This window comes from Artemia franciscana, unplaced genomic scaffold (assembly GCF_032884065.1).
Source record: "Artemia franciscana unplaced genomic scaffold, ASM3288406v1 PGA_scaffold_200, whole genome shotgun sequence".
Classification (NCBI taxonomy): Eukaryota; Metazoa; Arthropoda; class Branchiopoda; order Anostraca; family Artemiidae; genus Artemia; species Artemia franciscana.
The window spans coordinates 55813-76376 of NW_027062644.1; the positions used below are offsets into that span (position 1 = coordinate 55813).

Here is a 20564-nt window from a genome sequence, read left to right on the forward strand (position 1 = left end):
CCTATTTTCTAAAATAAGACAAATTTTCTCAGGCTCGTAACTTTTGATGGGTAAGATTAAACTTGATGAAACGTATATATTTAAAATCAGCATTAAAATGCAATTCTTTTGATGTAACTATTGATATCAAAACTTCGTTTTTTAGAGTTTTGGTTACTATCGAGCTGGGTCGCTCCTTACTACAGTTCGTTACCATGAACTGTTTGATTTTTGCGATTTTCTGACGTCCGCTATCGGCAAACCACGTTGTGTTAAAAAAAATCCCATCAATTGAAACCAATGATAAAAGTTTAAAGAGCAGATCTTATAGGAACCAAATGTTATTCCGGAAAGAAAACTGGGATTTCGTTGATCAAGTTTGTCGAACTTCAGAAAGGGAAGCAGCTAGAAGCTCGAAAAAATAATTAAATGTATTTAATGTGAAACTAAATGTAGTTTTATTTCATTCTGACTTTAAAAGTTGTTTAATTAAGACATTTTTCTTCATCAAACCCTACTTTTTTTCACCCTTTCATGCTCCACTCGGCAGCCCGCTAAGTTCAGGACGGTGACAGAAAATCTGGGTGAATTCCGGGCACCAGGTCTTTAACCATTGAGCCTGGGTTAAGTGGATAAAATTTTTCTTACCACCATTCCCAAATAGTTATTCACGAATGATAAAGGGAAAGCATAAAGTCTCAGCTCATTAATGCTCATATAACTGCAAAAATATATAACAATTAACAAAACTTTCAAGTATATATACTGCTTTACATTTATTAAAACAAAAAATTATATGAGATTATTTCGATCATCCGTCTCCCACCGCTTTTTAAAACTGCTGAAAAACGGTTTAAGACCAATCTATGAAAAGCAGTAAGAATGCACTTTTAAAGACTCATGGGAAGCAAAACGGAGTTCTATCATTCGTTGTTCGTTCTGCTATTATGTTGTTGTTTTTTTGTATTGTGAATTAATCAATCAATTAAAGTACTTGTCATTTCGATATTATGGTAAAAATCAAGGTAGGAAAACGAGGAAAAATGAGGGATTAAACGGAAAGGAAAAAAGGCGTTTTGCTCTAAGAAATGAACAAAAAAGGCAATACGCGAAAGAGATACAATGCGAGATAAACGGTAGATTTTGAATATATGACTGACAAACTAAGACTTCAAATGAGTCCAACACTTAAGACTAGGGAAAGAGGTTTTCTTCGAGCCATCTATTGCCTTCAGTTCTAGAGAGCAATTAAATAAAAAAAACAAGTTTTTTCAACTGAAAGTAAGGAGCGACATTAAAACTTAAAACGAACAGAAATTACTTCGTATATGAAAGGGGCTGCTACCTCATCAACGCCCCGCTCTTTACGCTAAAGTTTGACTCTTTCTCTCAACTCTTCTTTTTAAAACAGTAAAAAATTTTAGTGCAAAGAGCGGGGCGTTGATGAGGAAGCAGCCCCTTCCATATACAAAGTAATTTCTGTTCGTTTTAAGTTTTAATGTCGCTCCTTACTTTCAGTTGAAAAAACTTATTTTTTTATTTAATTTCAGAACGTTTTTGAATCAATGCATGTTTTGATTTTGGCTCTCCGCAGAGAAATAATTAAAACGAAATTTGCATTTTTTTTATTTTTTTTTGGCTAAATGGCTTTCTCATAATTTTGATCGAATGATTTTGAGAAAAAAAAGCGTGGGGGAGGAAGCCTAGTTGCCCTCCAATTTTTTGGTTAATAAAAAAGGCAGAACTTTTAATTTTTTACGAATCTTTTTATTAGTAAAAGATATACGTAACTTATAAACTAGCTTACGTAAAGAATTTTTTATTCTCATGTTTTTATTACATATATGAGAGGGTTCACCCCCTCGTCAGTACCTCTGACTTTACACTAAATCTTAAATTTTGGCCCAATTCATTAAGAATGACCCCTGAATCACAAAAGCCGTAGAATAAATAGTTGACATTACTAAAAATACTTTAGCGTAAAGAGTGAGGTATTAGGAGGAGGTGAGTCCCTCATATGGGTAATAATTTCTGTTCGTTTTAAGTTTTAATGCTGCTCCTTACTTCCAGCTGAAAAAAACTTTTTCATATTTATTTTTTCATTGTTGAAAAATGCTAGTAAATGCTAATGCTAGTAAATCCTGCGCTCCCTTCATGGAAATTTTCTTCCCCCATGACAAATTCCTCGATGGAAAGTTCCCCCTCTTTTCAACCCCTCCCCCCAACCAAAAAATCCTCCTGAAAACACCTGTACACTTCCCAATAACCATTACTATATGCAAGCACTGGTCAAAGTTTGTAACTTGTAACCCCTCCCTTGGGGACTGTGGAGGAGTAAGTCGTCCCCAAAGACATAGTTATAAGGTTTTTCGACTACGCTGAATAAAATGGCTATCTCAGAATTTTGATCCGTTGACTTTGAGAAAATAATTAGCGTGGGAGGGGGCCTAGGTGCCCTCCAATTTGTTTGGTCACTTAAAAAGGGCACTAGAACTTTTCATTTCCGTTAGAATGAGCCCTCTCGCAACATTCTAGGACAACTGGGTCGATACGATCACCCCTGAGAAAAAGAAAAAAGAAAAAAAAAACAAATAAACACGCATCCGTGATCTGCCTTCTAGCAAAAAATACAAAATGCCACATTTTTGTAGATAGGAGCTTGAAACTTCTACAGTAGGGTTCTCTGATACGCTCAATCTGATGGTGTAATTTTCGTTAAGATTCTATGACTTTTAGGGGGTGTTTCCCCCTATTTTCTAAAATAACACAAATTTTCTCAGTCTCGTAACTTTTGGTGCGTAAGACTAAACTTGAAGAAACTTATATATTTAAAATCAGTATTAAAATGCGATTCTTTTGATGTAGCTATTGGTATCAAAATTCCATTTTTTAGAGTTTTGGTTTCTATTGAGCCGGGTCGCTCCTTACTACAGTTCGTTACCACGAACTGTTTGATTACAGGAAGAGTCTAATTTTTGTCGTATTTCTTTCAATTTTTAGTAACTTTGGACCACTTTGAACTTACTGAATCAGCTAGACCCATATAATTTTAGTTCTGATCTTCATTATGCTAGGCAACACCAGTGGCTAGTTTGTGGATTGAAATAATTACAAACCCTGAAGGTGTTTAAAGGATTAAGAATAGAAAACCAATGCAACCACTGTGAAATGCATAGTGGGCAATGTTCAAACATGTGCCAACAAATTCAAATCGTGCTCTCTCAACTGCCTGTGACGTGACTGTGTTCTTTTTTTCCAGAAAATATCCCTAAAAGACCACAGACAACAGCCATGTAAAAAAAAGAATGACCACAAAGCAATATTTTCTGGGGATTACGTTTTCTGGAGATCTTCGGTAGTTTCTGTATCTTCTTTTTTTTGTCGAGAGATGGAAATTCGGTATATCTCCTGGAAAATCGGTAATAAGTGGAAACACTGTTCAGTGCTCCAAAGAAGTGTTAAAATCCACGTGGTTGTTAGATGATTACATTTCGTGAATAATAAAAACCCATTTGATGATCCTAACTGAATTTTTAGATTATAAATTCAAAACTGCAATCAGGATTATGTTCTATGACAAATTTCGGTTATTTTACATTTTACAAAATGTAATTTGGGTTTTTTTTTTTGCTCTGCTTAAGCACTGTGATTACCAAGCAAAATTAAAGGAATCATTTAGACTGTTGGCTAGGAATCAAAACTTCCTGCGTTTTCAAATTAGCCTAAAAATGGCATTGGAAAATGCCGCGTCTGTGCACGGTAATGTAAAGGGCAAAGTCTGTTCTTCAAAATCTAGGAGGGTGGGTAATTTTTTTAATTTTCTTGATGAAAATATAGTAAGACATTTTATTCAAAGAAAATACCTAAAAACATGTACTTTTTAAATATAGGGTAGAAGCAAGTGCTGTCCCTCCGTCATTAACTCTCTCGATTAGAAAACCTTTCTTTTAGCAATCAATTACAGTGAATTGTCAATTAAATTGAATAATAATTAATTCAATTATCACTCAACTAATTAAAAATCTCCTCCAGGCACTCCAATCGATTTTCAGTACGGTAATATATGTTTTAGTTCCTAAAATCCTGTCGTATCCATATTTTGCGACTTTCGAACAAATCTCTTTTTGTCTAATTTCCCGGATCTCCGCATCTACGAAGGAGGCTCTTTTATCCATAATAACATTTAACATTGTTATCCCTTTTATTTTTCTCAGTTAAACAGTACATTGGTAGTTTTAGAGCAGTTGCTGAGGCCATTTTACTCCCGTTAAAAAATAGATTCTTGGGGCATCATATCCAGTGTATCAGTGCAGGGAACTTCTTTCTAAGGACCTTCCAAGAATTCTCCTTCGTTCTAGGTTCTTTTTTTTCTTCTTTCTCAATCGGAGCAATTCGTTTCCGATTCCGATGTTCACAAGAATATATATATATATATATATATATATATATATATATATATATATATATATATATATATATATATATATATATATATATATATATATCACCGTTGGTCCGTCACACTTTTTGGCTAGTAAGTAATAATAAGAGACTATTAATAAATAATGGATAAATTCCCTTTTACCAAGGTCAAAGTTACTAGAAAGGAAATGAAACATATTGGGGAAACTTAAGATCGTGCGCTTCGTTATCTTTTATTTGATGGAAAATACTATTTGTTACTAACAAAAAAAAAATCCAAAAGATAGAAATCTAAGATCTGTCAACAACTTTATAAAATATAGTAGGAGAGATTTTGGTGTATTTACAGAATGTAAGTATTGTTTAGTGCAAAGGAACAAAACTAAATAAAGAAAGGGGTATACTAAAGGGCTGTAGACTGTATATATTATAAGTTTGTCTTTTTTATTTTTTTTATCTTTTTTACAACTTTTTGGAGTTTGGGTTAGAGGATCCACAAAAAGATACCTCCACTTTGAGAGGATCAAAAAGAAAATTTTCAAAAAATTTAAAATATCTGGGTAGGCATTCATCATATACATTTAATGCTATGGCTGTTGGTTTTTTGAATGAGAGGTAGGAGCAGAGGCCTCACTAGCCAAAATAATCTCCCCCTTCTCTGATAAACACCAAAAAACTTTAGAGATACAGGCGTGGAATAGCAATAAACAAGGAAAAGTTGGAAAGTAACTAGACAACTAGAAAAGTATCAGGGAAAAAAATGCAAATAGATCTATGTTGCATAGGCAACGTGAGGTGTTGCGGCAACCTTTGTTCGGCCTCGCCGAGTAAAGTGTTGTGAGAGCAACGCTTTGGTTTTGTTTCCTCGCTTCGATCAAACGCTGAAGTTGTTAATCTGTAAGGATCTCAAAATAAATTACTTGCAACTAGCAAAAGTTGCAAACCCCTCATTGCTGAACGTGATTGTAGTCTAACAGCCGATTATTACTTACAAGTCCCCTACATGTCTTACCACTGGAACCAAATTGGTCTTACCGTCAAATGCACCGGAAACAAATAATAGGTACACCAACTAGCAAAAGTTGCGAACCCTTCATTACCGAAGATGATTATGAGCTAACAGCTGACAGTTTCTTAAAACTCCTCTATATGTCTCACTATTGGTATCGGCCTATTTTTGGTTTCAGTGTATACCTTGCTATTGAAGTTGTCAACCCCTTTAAACTTTCAAACTGGTATATCTCATGAAGTCTAAGTCAAGTCTAAGTCTAAGTATATCTCATGAAGGAGTTTTTTTTTTTTCCAAAAAACGGATGACGTATACTTTGATCAGCTCATCAAGAGCTATCGACTGCCGTCGAAAAAAAAATCGATCCGTCTTAGTTCAAAAGTGGATTTTTTGTCGTAACCCAAGTTTCTAACGTCCTCACTTAGAAAGGAGCAAAGGATAAACTCTAATTTCTTTAGCAATGAGAGAACTTTTAAAGTTTAATCGGCACATCTGATGTCATTTCTCTACCGCAATCCCAAGTGCGAAAAACCGAATATAAACTCAGCTTAAATCACGAACAGAAATGGGTAGAAACAATAGATGGCAGCAATTGCGGTCCCCACTTTTTGTTTCTGTAAATTTTTCTATTTATCACTCAAAGAAGATATATTGGCTGTGGGGTCGGGTAACTGCCGCATATATTTAACACTTGTAGATTTTAATCCATCTTCAATTTGAAACTGGCGCCTGCATGCTTGCCTGCTAGAACGGAGCTTTCCAATCGAAAGCAGAAACATGGTTCGATGAAAAGAAACCTTGACTGCATAACTTCAGATAGTTCACTCTGACATAGGCTATAGAACTCCATTTCACTTCACCCACTATATGCTCTGGCTCAAGAACAGGCAAAAATCCTCCTTTTTGGCCCCAGGCAAAAGCTCTACGAAGCTTTCCAAAAAGCAGTCATATTCATCAATCTGGCCTAAGGTCCACATTTTCCGTAAAAACCGCAGAGTTTAGACCCTTACCACTTTCCAGGAATAAGCTGAAATCGGGGTGATAGGAAAAAAAAGAAAAAAAAAACACGACAAAACCAAAGTCTTGCTCTCGCAACACAAATAGGTTTTTTTAGTACTATGATATCTATATACACTATAAATAGTTTTATCATGTCTATTAAATAGTTAAAAAGTAAATAAATCATATGAATAATTAAATATAATAATAAGTAATCCTTCTTTGAATATGCAACTTTGAGTGGTTCCAGAACCATATGTCTACACTTCTCCAACCACTTTAGTAACTGAACTACGGCGGCTGATGATCGATCGAATTCAATCTACTGGTTTTATTAGGACCATAACTGCGTAACTTACAGCTCTTTTCCCAGGAACTATGGCAAAGCAAATATATTTGTAATTGTCTAATATAAAACATTGAGTTGATTAAAGTGTCTATTGTAAAGAGTGAGAGCATTAAACTATATTTGGTGAACCTGAAGTTTTGCGAACAGGGGGAGGGGAGGGATTAAATAAAGGAACAGTCATACGGAAATTTAAAACCCAAGTATTTGTTATTCTATGGATTTTTTCTTTTTAAGAATATTTGATATCTTAAAAATCATTTTGCGAGCCACAACGTTAACAGACCGTGTTAAAAACTAAAAGTTCATAGCGAATTCTCCCATCGAACTAATGAAACTTACTAAGGGGGCTGAGAGGGAAATTATCCATGAGTTTTTTTTTGTAAACCTCTAGTTAAGGTTTTTGGACCATAATTATAAGAATGGTACGGTTTTATGCTTCCAAATTTTTCACTTAAGAAGTGGCACCAAAAGTTCCATTATCAAGGCTATATGGTACTTACGGATGGTAGAATAGATAAAAAGCACGTAGATATGAGCAATAGCTTTTAAATAAGCCATTGAATATCATATTGATATATTAAATACCAGCCATAATATCTCTCTAAACAGTTCTCGTAGCCCACGAGCTCCAGGTTTTCCACTGGACACATGGCATCTTAAGTGCCGATTTTAGTGCCAATGGTCTCTGGCAGATGGTCTTTTTAGGAAGAATATAGATATGAGCAATAAAAACTATTAAACGTATGTCTACGATGTTCTTTCTGCCCGCTAGGCTCATCCCTTAACAAATGGCACAAAGTGCCATTTTTAGTGTCATATGGCACTTGCAGATGGCAAAGTTTATATGAAGCACGTACATATTAAAAAAGATTCTAAATGAGCCATTAAACATATCTCTATGATGTTCTGGTAACCCGCTAGTCCTTAGAAAAGAGACCTCAGTGCTACCGATTCAAAAATGATTTTCCTTGCTGTTCAATGTGGGGACTATAATTCCCAATTCAGGGTCTTCAACCGTGATGTTTCCAATGGTGCATTTTTAATTTCGATCTATTGGAATTTTCGAGGGATTTCAGTTTTACCATAAATTTCACTTCCTACCAAAATTTTACTTTTAAGATGAATCGAAATAAAGGTTACCATTCCTGAATCAGTGTCAAATGGCTGTTTTATCTCACTAGGCAGTTTTTTTTTTCAAAACGCTTTTTTTAACTTTTGGTTATTATTGGTTGTGGTTCGCTCTTTACTAGTTTCAGCTGGTGCTGTAACTATGATTATAAAACTAATAAGAAAATAGTAAAATCGAAATCTCTGAAATCGAACCTTGCCAGAATTGCATGAATGGCCAAAAAAAGAAGAAGAAAGATCCGTCTTGACCGTGACAGAAAATCACCGAGTACGTCTGAATTCTGGTAGTGCTGTATTTTTGCAAATTATTTAGGAAACATATTTCGTGGGAATTAGAATCTGACTTAGTTAAGTGTTTGCAATAAAAACAACGTGTTTATTCCATCTCTTTAAACGATACAAAAATATTTCTAGAGTAAATAAAAATAACATATCTATACAAATAAAGAATTATCTATAATAACTGGCTGGCCGAGACTCTGCTTGGATTGGGGTTTCAGCTATAGTCGTGACTGGTGATGGGGCTCTGTAGGTCTGTGCTGGATCAATGTTGACTTTGACAGGAGCACTATATTGCTCTGGAGATTCAGATACTTGAGGAAAGTTTTCTTGGATAGCTGGGTAGGTCTCCACTGGTTCATTTTTAGCTGGTGCAGGAGCTGCATATGCAGAAGCATCATATTTATGTGGTGTGTGTATTGCGCTTTGTTGAGGAGTTGGGTAGGTTCTTACCTGTTCCCTCATGGCTGGTACAGCAGCAGCAGTATATGTAGAGGCAGTGTATTTCATTGGTACATTTTGTTGGTTTTGAGCGTAAGCTAGTGGTTGTTCATTTTCTTGTACTTTGTTTCGCATTGCTTCCATTTCTTGCTGAGTAATTGATACTTTTATTTGCTCAACTGAGTCCGGTAGGCTCATGGTGTAGGTGGAGGCGGTGTTTGTTTTCATGACTGGTGCTTGAGCTTCACTCATTACTGGACGATAGCCTTTATCATCAGCAACGTAGTTTACTGTCATTAGTTTTCCGTCTGGTGCTGTGTAGGCATACGCTCCAGTAATCACACCGTTCTTTTGTTGCTCGACTCTTTGGTTTAGAGACCCAGACATCTCATCGTTGATATTATAGCTGAATTGATAATCCCGTGGTGGAGGCTGGGTTGTTGGCATTTCTTTCATTTCATCCATGGTAGGTGCTCTGAGATTTGAACCGCCGTATGATGTAGCTGGTGCGTACGCGCTTTGATCTGCTGCTGGTGCATACCCGTAATAAGAAGGTGCGGCAAATGAGCAAGTCAAAGCTGCGTATACGACGGCCTGTAAAAAAAATGTATAACTTATGATTTGTTTCATAGAAATAGTGTCGCTGGAAAAAGTTCCAAGATTATTAACTGCTATTCATTTGGTTTATTAAAAAAAATGGAAGTAGGGGAAAATGATCGGTTCTCGTTTTAGTTTATGTATTAGTTTTTGTTTTGTTTAATCATGTTACCAACTTGAGATTTATAGCGGGAGATTTTTTTGCTGTAACAACTACCTTAACCCAATTGACTCAGTGAATGAACATTGAAAGTTCAGTTAAAGAACAAATCTTAATTTGTTCTTATAACTTGATATAAGCAACTTGACGCTATCTACAAATTAAGATTATGGAACTGTTATTTTCTAATATTAAAATACCATTTTCTTTTATTTTAAAGTCGATTGTATGGTATTAACCGTACCTGGCTGCAGTGGAAGGTGTACTGTGGAGGGCAGTCTTACATCTCCAGAATTTGCCCCAGAGGATCTCTATTCTCTATTTAAAAAGTGGAAACAGTGTCTTAAATGTCCTCTTTTATTTCAAAAGCAACCCGGTCTTAGCACCATGTAGGATCGCCAAGATGATGAGGATTTATCTATATATTATTTATGAATATTTATTTACTTTTATATATATATATATATATATATATATATATATATATATATATATATATATATATATATATATATATATATATATATATTCATATATATATATATATATATATTCATATATATGTATATATATATATATATATATATATATATATATATATATATATATATATATATATATATATATATATATATGTATATATGTATATATATATATATATATATATATATATATATATATATATATATATATATATATATATATATATATATATATATATATATATATATGTATATATATATGTATATACACATGTGTATGTATATAAATATGTGTATATATGTATATACATACTGCTCGATAAACTAGTGTTATTAATTGATTTCAGCTATGATTTTGCATAGTTTAAAAAAATAGTAATCATTTCTTGAAGTTATTAATCGCAAAATAAAGAAAAGATTTTAAATTAAGAGTTTTATTCTAGTCATGAGAGTAATGATTTAAATTGAGCGCTAAGAACTACTAGAAAGAAACTGTACACACTGTCGGACGAAATTTGCTTTCTAAAATAGCCAATCCTTGTTTTCTCGCGAATAAAGTTGATAGTTTTCTGTTGATCACGAATATCAATGGAAGGCTAATCCGGCTTTGCTTTTCAACACGCGAATAACGCTGTTTAGTCACCCCTATAGTTTAGATTATAGGAATGGGTATTAAATTTAGAAAAAGAAACCTGGATAAAAAAGTGAAAAAAAAATGCCAAAAATAAACAAAAAATACACCAAACAGCTTAAGAACATAGCTTTAGCTGTCTTTGGGAATCAAAAAATCGTTAATATAAGATTAATTTAATTAGATTAATTATTATTAGATTAATTAATTATTAGATTAGATTAATTTAATTTAGATTAGATTAAAATTTAGGTTAGATTAGATTAATTAAATATTAGATTTTTACAGACGAAAAGCGTTGTCAAATTTTACTAATTAATTTCGATTATTATTTTCTTGGTTCGACATAGCAACGCTGTTGAAAATGTCGTACTGTCATAAAAACTTCCTAATTTTGAAACAAAAATTCTTAGAAGATCACGGTTTTCAGATGCGAATAGCCGTAAGATGGGTCCAGGGGGATATATCTCCTTGTTGCTTCAAGTCAGATTTTTGTATATTACATAAATTTTGCTTTCGCTGAACATTTAACGTTGCCAAACAACAATAGAGTAGGGAAAAACTTACTAAGAAAAAGAACATCTCGCTATCCCTTTCTTTGATTGAGACCAACTGATACAGATTTCTATGTGTTACTGGTATATATACTGGGAGTATGTTTTGTTTGTAGATCAAAAGGGTTAGATTTTGTTTACGATTTCGGGTTATTGACGTAATTCGAGATTTATCCCAAGCTGTACTAGAGTTCAGTGATTTATCCTTGACACAAAGATAAAGGAACAAATCTTCTGCCAAAAACGCGTCTTCTAAGTTTTTGAGAAAAATGGGAATTGGTGACTTCGTATTTTTGGAACGGCGGAAAAATAACGAAATTTATTAATTAACAAAACGAAGTTTCTGTTGTACAAAAAAATATTTAATTTTTCTGGCCGACTTTGCCTTCTCTATGAAATTAACCCTTCAGTATAATTGGTGGGTCTTTGCTGATCACCTTTGCAGGGATGCATGTAGAAGTAGGGAAGATCCGTCTTGACCGGTACAGAAAAAAATTTAATAGATCTGCTGCTCAAAGATTTTTGCTGCTCATAGGGTATTTACCAATTTGATCATTTTATTCAGCTGACTTTAATTTTTTAGATTTTTTTATTTATTTAAATTTTCAGAAAATCAATCTCTGTCTTTAAAAGCTTCAACATATTATTTTGCTCTTCATTTTTTTTATTATTATTAATCTTCATTCAATATATTACAAAACATTAACTTCACAAAAGTTAATAACTTTATCGTCTTCTCCAATAATTTGCTCTTCATTAAAGTTTGAAATATCACTTGATCTTGCGCACGGTAAAATCATCATGTCCAAAATTATGCTCGAACCCCTACGTGGAGATGGGGTCAGACAGGGCAAGAGACCCCCCTCCCTTAGATGGCCTAACAATATAAAAGCAGTCAAACATTGTAAAACCGAGAAAGTTATGAGCTTATCAAGCCAAAAAAGTTCGGACCCCCCTTCCCCCACAAAAAAGTAAAGAAAAGTATAACTTCTTTTTGCGAAATTTTAACAGGTATTTATACGTATCTTCTTAATTGGGACTGTAGCCCAATTTGTTTACTGCTACGTTAAATGAAGTTAAAGTTGAAGTTGAAGAGTTGAGACTTGGTCACTTATAGTCCAGGACAAATACAGTTTTGACCTGGCATTTGAGCGACAAAACTGTTTTTGGCACCAAAACGTTGAGAAAAATCTGCTTAATAACATATCCAAAATTGGCCATGGAGAAATACTCCTTTTTTTCAGGAAAAAAAGGGGGAAATCTTAATTTAAAATTGTTGACCCATTTTCTGGATTGGTAAGTCGTTTCCTGTTAATTTGAGCCCGGGGAAACCAAAAATGATATCAGAATTGAAAAATCCCACCCTTTAGTACCCAATTCCACCCAACCAAGGTTAGAGGGCGATGACAAATAAGAATCTTAATTTGTGCTGAATTGGTGGGATTGAAAGTTTGTTTCCTTTTATTTCAAGTCTGGGGAGACCAAAAATGACATCAGAATTGGAAAAGTTCATCACTTAGTACCCCATTTCCACTCTAGGCGAGGTCAGAAGAGGTAAAAATACCATATATGGTATTGTAATAATATAATGAATAGTTGAAAAATATATGTAATTGAAAAGTTGTTCTCTATTGAATCAAGTCTGGAGAGATCAAGAATGAAATCAGAGTTGGAAAATTCCACTTCTTCGTAACTCATTTTTACCCAATCAAGGTCAGAAGGGACGAAAAATCAGAATCTTTATTTACGCAGTATTTAGTGGACTGAAAGGTCATTTCCTATAAATTCAAGTCTGAGGAAATCAAAAACTAAACCAGAATTGAAAATTTTATCACCGAGTAGCCTACCCTATTTCCACCCAGGGTACGATCAGAAGGGGTAAAAATACCATTTGTGGTATTACAATAAAATAATACATAATAGAGAAAAAATGGGGAAATGGGTACTAAACGATGGAATTTTCCTTGAATATTGTTGTGAATGCTTGTAGTTTTGTATATTCTTCCCAGGGACCATCCAAGAACTCTCCTTACTCGTAGGTTTTTTTTCTTCTTTTTTTTCTTTTTTTTGTGGGAACAAACTTTTAAAAGTAAGTGATGTTTTGAAACGTTCTGTAACCCTTATATTCCTCCAGTTTAGCTGTAAACACCTGTGATTCAAGCAACCAGTCAATTACTCTAATTAACTAATTGCTCTAATTTGTCTTACTGGTTATATTAAAAAACGTCAACCGCTGGATGATGTTGGTGATTTTTTCGGCACCAGTGAGAGCTGGCGAAAAATAATCTTATTGTGAAATTCACTTTTTTCAACTTCCTTTTGTCATTGTATAATGTTTCCTCTTCGTCATATTTTCCATCAGATAAAAGAATAATGAAGCGCTCAATCTTGTATTTCCCCAATACGGTTCATTTTCTTTCTGGGAACACGCATTACTGACACTTCCTGTTTTTCTGTTCCACTATGACCTCAGTAGAAGGAAAGTCATCCATTATGTTATTAAGAACGCATTTATGATATATCTCTCAATGCGTATATAAATACGTCGGAATAGTGGCTTAATGACATGGCTTAGGAATAAATCAATGTACTTTCCAATTTATCAAAAATTAAGTTTTTCCTTCCTTCAGTGGCATTGCAAAAACTTGGAGGGGGACAGGGGTTCTAAATGTGTTTTTCAAAATCCAGTGGAGGGGGTAAACCTGACATGTCTTTTCGTTTTTTAATGAAAATACCGAAAAAAAGGGAATTTTCGATGAAAATCTACCCCAAAATCGTAATTTTTTAAATATGGTGGGGGTGGGTAAAGTTCTAGGAGACACATACTCCCTACTCTCTCAGTATTGGCACCACTGCCTTCCTTTCTTACTGGTATAGGCAGCGCTCATGGCGCTGCCTAAGTAAATAGCGAAATGGGCACTAAGTTTTTTTTTTCATCAAGACTCTTCGTATGGATGAAGTTGCTATAGAAACTTCAGAAGGGACTCATTCGATTGAAAATTAAAATTTCTGGTGCCCTTTCAAGAGTCAAAAGTGATAGGAGGGCAACCAGCCATCCCCCACCCCCATAGTACTTTTTCTCCCTGAGATATTTTATCAAAAATTTCAGATAGCCATCTTCTTCATCATTGTTTAAAGGTTCAATAATTATGTCTCTGAGAAAGACAGCCCCCCCCCCGCCAAAAACTTCGGGGCAAGGGCTGTAAGTTATATAGTTTGTCCATTTTTTCATTTAGTACATGTTTTTGGGAAAGGGGCCATGTTTGACCTTTTGTGCCCATAAAAGCCAAGAGCGTTCAGGTGAAGCTTTCAGGAGATGTTGAGAGGAGTGTTGAACTAAATCAAAATATACTATGTGCATGCGGTTTGTCAAAAGGGCGTATCTTAGAATGACTTAGAGTGTTACATTGGAACTTTAAGGGAATGATGATGAAGATAATCAATTGACCAAAAGACAATATGTGCATGTTACTACTACTGCTTTACTACCACCAACATTACTACTACTGGTACAACTACTGTTTTTATTACGATTACTACTAAGGCTGAGGATGTTAAGGTGAAAATTTGAGGAAATGTAAAAACACACTCTTTGCATGCAGGTTGTTAAAAGGGGGTATCTCAGGAATGGTTTAGGATATTAAGTTGGAACTTTCAGGGAATGTCGAAGGGGATGACCCATTGACAAAAAGACAATGTTTGCACGCTATTACTGCTACTAGATCAAACTAGATAACTTCGAAGACCACACTGCCTTTCCATGACGAAAGTAAATATCGGCAGTTTTACTGCTGATGATGAACACTGTATATGTGTTCGAAATATCCAGTTAAATAATTTTATATCTATTCACTGTCAATTAAAAGGTTTCATCCCTATTTTGAACTGTTTTACTTTAGTCTAGATCAAACACGATATGTGCATACCGGTTGTCAAAAGGACACATCAGCAATATCTTAGAACGGTCTGGCTTACTTCCATGGCATGATGAGGAAGATGTACGACTGAAGAAAAGGCAGTATGTGCATACTAATATTGCCACTAGTACTGCTAATACTACTACTAGTACTCCTACTGCTACTTCTGTAACTACTATTTTCACTAAGGCTAAGGTGATGGTGAAAACTTCAAAGAATATTGAGGTACAGGTTGAACTAAATGAAAACATACACCACAAAGGTACATCAGCAATATCTCAGGAACGGCTTGTAGCATGAAGTTGGAACTTACAGGATTTGTTGTGGGGGATGCTAAACTAACCAAAATGCAAAATTTGTATGCCTCTTCTACTACTATTACTGTTTCTACTACGACTACTGCTAGTAGTATTGCTATAGCTAAGGGTATTATGGTGAAAGTGTCAGGAAATGCTGAAAAGGATATTTAACTAAATTGAAACCCACTATGTCGATGCAGGTTATTAAAGGGGCGTAACAGCTATATCCCAGGAACACATTGGAGTATTAAGTTGGAGCTTTCCATGCAGGCTGAGAGGTATATTGAACCAGGTAAAAGGTACTGTATGCATGCTGCTACTACTGCTTCTGCTACTGATGTTTCTACTACTGCTACTACTACTAAGGCTAAGGATGTTAAGGAGAAATTTTAAGGAAATCTTGAAGCGGATGTTGAATTAAGTTGAAATACTATGTGTATGCAAGTTCTCAAGGACGGCTCAGAGTACTAGGTTGAAACTTTCTGGACATGTTGAGTGGTATTTTGAACCAATAAAAATGCTACTACAAGTAGTAGTGGCGCTACTAGTACTGCTACTACTGTTAGCCATACTGTTACTAAGGCTATTGGCATTAATCTGGAACTTTCAGGAACTGTTAAAAAGGGATATTAGGCTAAATCAAAGCACACTATGTTAATGCTTACCAAATGGGTGTGTCAGTAATATCTCAGAAATGGATTAAATTATTAAGCCGAAACTATCAGGGTATGGGGAGGTGAGATTGAACTAGACTAAAAAGACAACGTGAATACTATTACTGTTACAACTACTAATACTATTGCTAACGCTAAGGGTATTAACAAGACTTTCAAGGAACGGTCAGGGGGGTATTGGACTGAATCAGAACATGCTGTGTACGTTTAGGTTATTGAAGGGTTGTATTAGCAATACACCAGCGACACCAGAGGGTATTAAGCTGACACTTTTAGGGCCACCACCATTACTACCAATTTTGCTACTACTTCTACTAGTATTGCCGTTACTATTGAACTAAATCAAAATAATTTTAATGCGTCCAGGCTGTAGAAATGGACAAAATATCAAGATGTCAAGGTATCAAGATACAATGTCCTAGGGACAGAAAAGGGTATAAATTTTATTTTTCAGGGAAAACTAAGGTGTAAACTACTACAACTACTACTAGCAATTCATTACAGCACCAAGCCGACTGAGGACAAGTCAGCTATGCGCGCTCCTCCTCCATCCAATCAAAGCCTCCCTCTTTACACCCTCCAGGAAGTTCTGATTTCCTTTAAATTTTTCTTTATGACATCCTCCTACTCCAACCGTGGGCGATATGCTTTCGCTTTGGCCCTAGACGGTTGACCGAAAAGGACAATCCTCGGCAATCTGTCATCCTTCATCAGCAGAACGTGCCCTAGCTATCTCAACCTTTCTCTCATTATAGCCTCAGAAAGCGGTATTGTACCTCACTTTTCGTACAGCCTACTGTTTGAAATACCGTCAGTCAGCCGGGTACCCAGAATAATCCGTAGGCAATTTCTCTGTAAAACATCTAGCAAATCTTAATTTGCTTTTCGGAGCGCCCATGCTTCAGAGTTATATATGACAACTGTTATCGCTGTAGCTTCCAATATTCTAATCTTTGTTTGCTGACATATCTACCTATTCTTCCAAAGTTTGCTTATCTGTGAAAAAACATCCTAAACCTTGGCTATTCCACTTTTAACATCTTCACTGCCCCTGCCATCTTTACTAATAATGCTACCAAGGTAAGTGCTCACCTGATTAATCATTTCATTGCCCAGCGTCACCTTTTCATCGTCACTTTTTCCTTGCCTTAGGGACTTATTCTTCTTAATATTTATTTCCAAATCTATTCTAGCACTCTGAACTCGCAAAACCTCTTCAAGTTCATTCATTTTGCTCACACTTCCATCTAGTATGCTTAAATCGCCATTGCCATTGATTCAGTGGTCTCTCATTGTCTTTCATGTGCTTCTTAAGACAAAATCCATCAAAATAATCCATTTAAAGGGGGATAGAATACAACCCTGCTTAACTCCTAACTTGATACATAACCAGCTGCTAACGGGATTTTCTACCTTAACCGCAGTATTGTTATTCTCGTGCATAAACTAATCACTTTAATGTATTTGTCTGGTATACTATACAAGGATAAAACCTTTGCTAAAACTCCTCTATAAACACAATCGAACACTTGCCTATAATCTATAAAACTGAGGACGAAAGGTGTTTGACAAATCAGGCACTTCTCAATTATTAACCCGAGAGTGAAAATTTTGTTGACGCATCCTCCACCCTTTCTAAAACAACACTGTTCATCTCTTAAACTTTGTCTACAGTATTTTTCAGTCTAAAAAGTATCATATTATTAAGTAATTTGCTACCTACAGAGACCAGACTGATGCCTCGATGATTACCATACTCACTCTTATCACCTTTCTTATAAAGTAGCTTAATTAAGGTTTTTCTAAAATCGCTAGGTACTTCCTTTTTCTTTAAAATCATATTCATAATCTTCAGTTATTTCTTTCTAACCTTAAAACTGTCATATTTAAAAAAAAACTCATTTATACATTATCAGTACCTGGTGCTGTATTATTTTTTAATCCTGCAGTACTAAAGCACTAATTCTTAGTGCTATATATTAATTACTATTAATAGTACTTAATAGTATTTATTAATTTATTACTTACTATTATTTATTATTTATTACTTAGTATTACTATATAGTATTACTATATTCATTATTTTTTATTTTTATTTGGTATATTTATTTACTATATTTATTTACTATATTTATTATTAGTATTACTATAATAGTAATTAATAGAAAGTACTGCCGCTAATTCTTCCTGACTTAATAAATCTTCCTTCACATCCAAGGTATCAAAAACTTTTTCATTTTCCTCTATATCTTTTCCTGCACCTCTATCTCGGTTCAGCACCTTCTTAATATGTCCTGCCTATATCTGTTTAACCCTTTTCTTATCACTATTTTTGGCCCCGTTCTTATCTTTAACTGGGCCAAGTCTGGATTGACTAGTCTCTCTCAATTTGTGAACATACCAGTACTTTACTGTTATGCCGTCTAGCTGCATCTTCGAGATCCTCGGAAATTTTATCGATGGCCTCCACTTCACATCTCCTTAGTTCATATTTTAAAGCTTTCTCCACGTTCTTTACAATCCTTTAGTTTTCATATGATCTATCACTCAGATAATTTTTATACACACCCCTTCACTTCTCTATTAAAGATAAAGATTGTTCTTTAATATTCTTAGCTGCAGTCTGAACTTTCTTCCCTAAGAAATTATCAACAACTTCACAAAATTGTTTTTCTAAAATTATTCCAACCATCTTCCACGTTGTTAAATTTTAATCTATCAAGTTTAGTATTCAACTATTCATGGGAAGTTCCTCTCAAATTCTCATACTGGAGTCTACCAACATCATAACTTTCCGGCAGGTAGTTCCTTTCTAAAATTTTAACTTTAAATTAACCCTTGACACTACCAGATGGTGATCTTTACTTTTAACATCAATAACAGCACTCCTATATACCCTAGTATCTTGCATTTATTCTGTCAGTCTCCGGTTTACTATAACATAAAAAATAAAGTTTGTTGTCTTACTATTACGTGAATACCATGTTAGCTTATGGGCCATTTTAAGACCAAACACCGTATTGGTTAAAACTAGATTGTTATACCTACAAAATTGCAGAAATTTGTAGTCATTACTGTTTCTTTTCTTACACCAAATTTACCTAGTCTCGGATACCGTATATCTCTATATCTACCGACATGGGCGTTAAAATCTCCTAATAAAAACACCAAATTTCTACCTGTGACGCTGTCTATTTGTTCTTGTAACTGTAATCAAATTTCATTTGAGTTACTAGTATCTCTATGAATTGGTTCTATAGGATAGGGGCATATACTGCTTTAACTGATACACTGAACTTTTTAGTCATAAAACTAGGGATTAATATTCTATTATTAATACCTTCCTGTCTTAAAAAAGCCTTAATAGCTTCCTTATTCATCATGAGCTCTACTCCCTGTCTAAGTACCCCACCCTTCCTGCCTGAGTAAACAAAGTCTTCATCACCTAATTTCATGCTTCCTACCTCTGGGATATGTGTTTCTGAAGCTAAATTAACATAAATTAACTTTTAAACTATCCACAAAAGATCTAAAACTATCCACAAAAAGAACTATCCTCAAAGAAAAGTAAAGAGGTACTTTAAACCAAAGATGAGCAGAAATAAACTCAAATAATTTTTCATCTTTAAAACTGCCATATTAACCATCAAAAAATAAATGAAACCCGAAACGAGTAGAAATCACAATAAATAAACGAGTCAAACTCAAAATGACTAGAACCTAACAGGTGGTTAAAACTTAAAACGAACAGAAATTATTACGTATATGAGGGGCTTCGCCCCCGCGTCATTACCTCACTCTTTACGCTATAGTTCGAATTTTGTACCAATTCTTTAAGAATGACCCCTGAATCACAAAGGTCGTTTAATTAAAATAGATAGATCTTTTGAAATTACTAATAACACTTTAGCGTAAAGAGCGAGGTATTGACTAGAGGGCGAAACACCTCGTACACGTAATAATTTCTGTTCGTTTTAAGTTTTAATGTTGCTCCATACTTTCAGTTGAAAGAACTTTTTTTTTTAATTTCTGGTCGTTTTTTAAGTAATGCTGGGAAAATTTCACGGAAAATTCCCCTCCCTCATGAAAAATTCCTCCATGGAAAGATCCAACCACATTGAGCCGGGTCGCTCCTTACTTACAGTTCGTAACCATGAACTGTTTGATTGTAGTCAAGTCATCTATAGTCCACTACCATTGTTCAGGGTCTATACACACTTAAAGTCACACTTGTGGATAGAGGCAAATTAAGCTTTGCATTTAAGTCCGAATAAGGTTTTGCAAAAAAAAAAATTGTATTTGCATAAGGCTTTTTAAGTTTGTTCTAAAAATGGTCCATGACAATCTGCTATTTGCTTTACTGCCTAAAAAACAGTCTTTACATGCGTAGATTTCGTTTAAACCACGGTTGACTTAACTGTAGTCGGGTCAACTATAGTTCACTACCATTGTTCAGGATCCGTGCACACTCAAAGGCACATTCCCAGAATCAAAATTAAGTTTTGCATTTACATAGGACTGCATTTGAGTTCCACTAAAATTTTTGCCTGGGAATCTAATAATTGCTTTACAGATCAAGAAGCAAACTTTCGATATTTGAACCTTGTCAGGATCGTGCCTGACTTTACTGTAATCGAACCAATC

At 34.6% G+C, this 20564-nt stretch overlaps 1 protein-coding gene across 1 annotated transcript; it reads right to left on the reverse strand.

Moving 5' to 3' along the window:
- Positions 1 to 8241: 8241 nt before the first annotated feature.
- LOC136041390 (uncharacterized) lies at positions 8242 to 11327 on the reverse strand. The gene is made up of 2 exons (XM_065726044.1): positions 11044 to 11327; positions 8242 to 9200 (listed from the first exon to the last, which is right to left on the reverse strand). The coding sequence occupies exons 1-2, from the start codon at positions 11056 to 11058 to the stop codon at positions 8337 to 8339; spliced, it is 879 nt and encodes a 292-aa protein (XP_065582116.1). The 5' UTR covers positions 11059 to 11327; the 3' UTR covers positions 8242 to 8336.
- Between the last annotated feature and the right edge of the window lie 9237 nt (positions 11328 to 20564).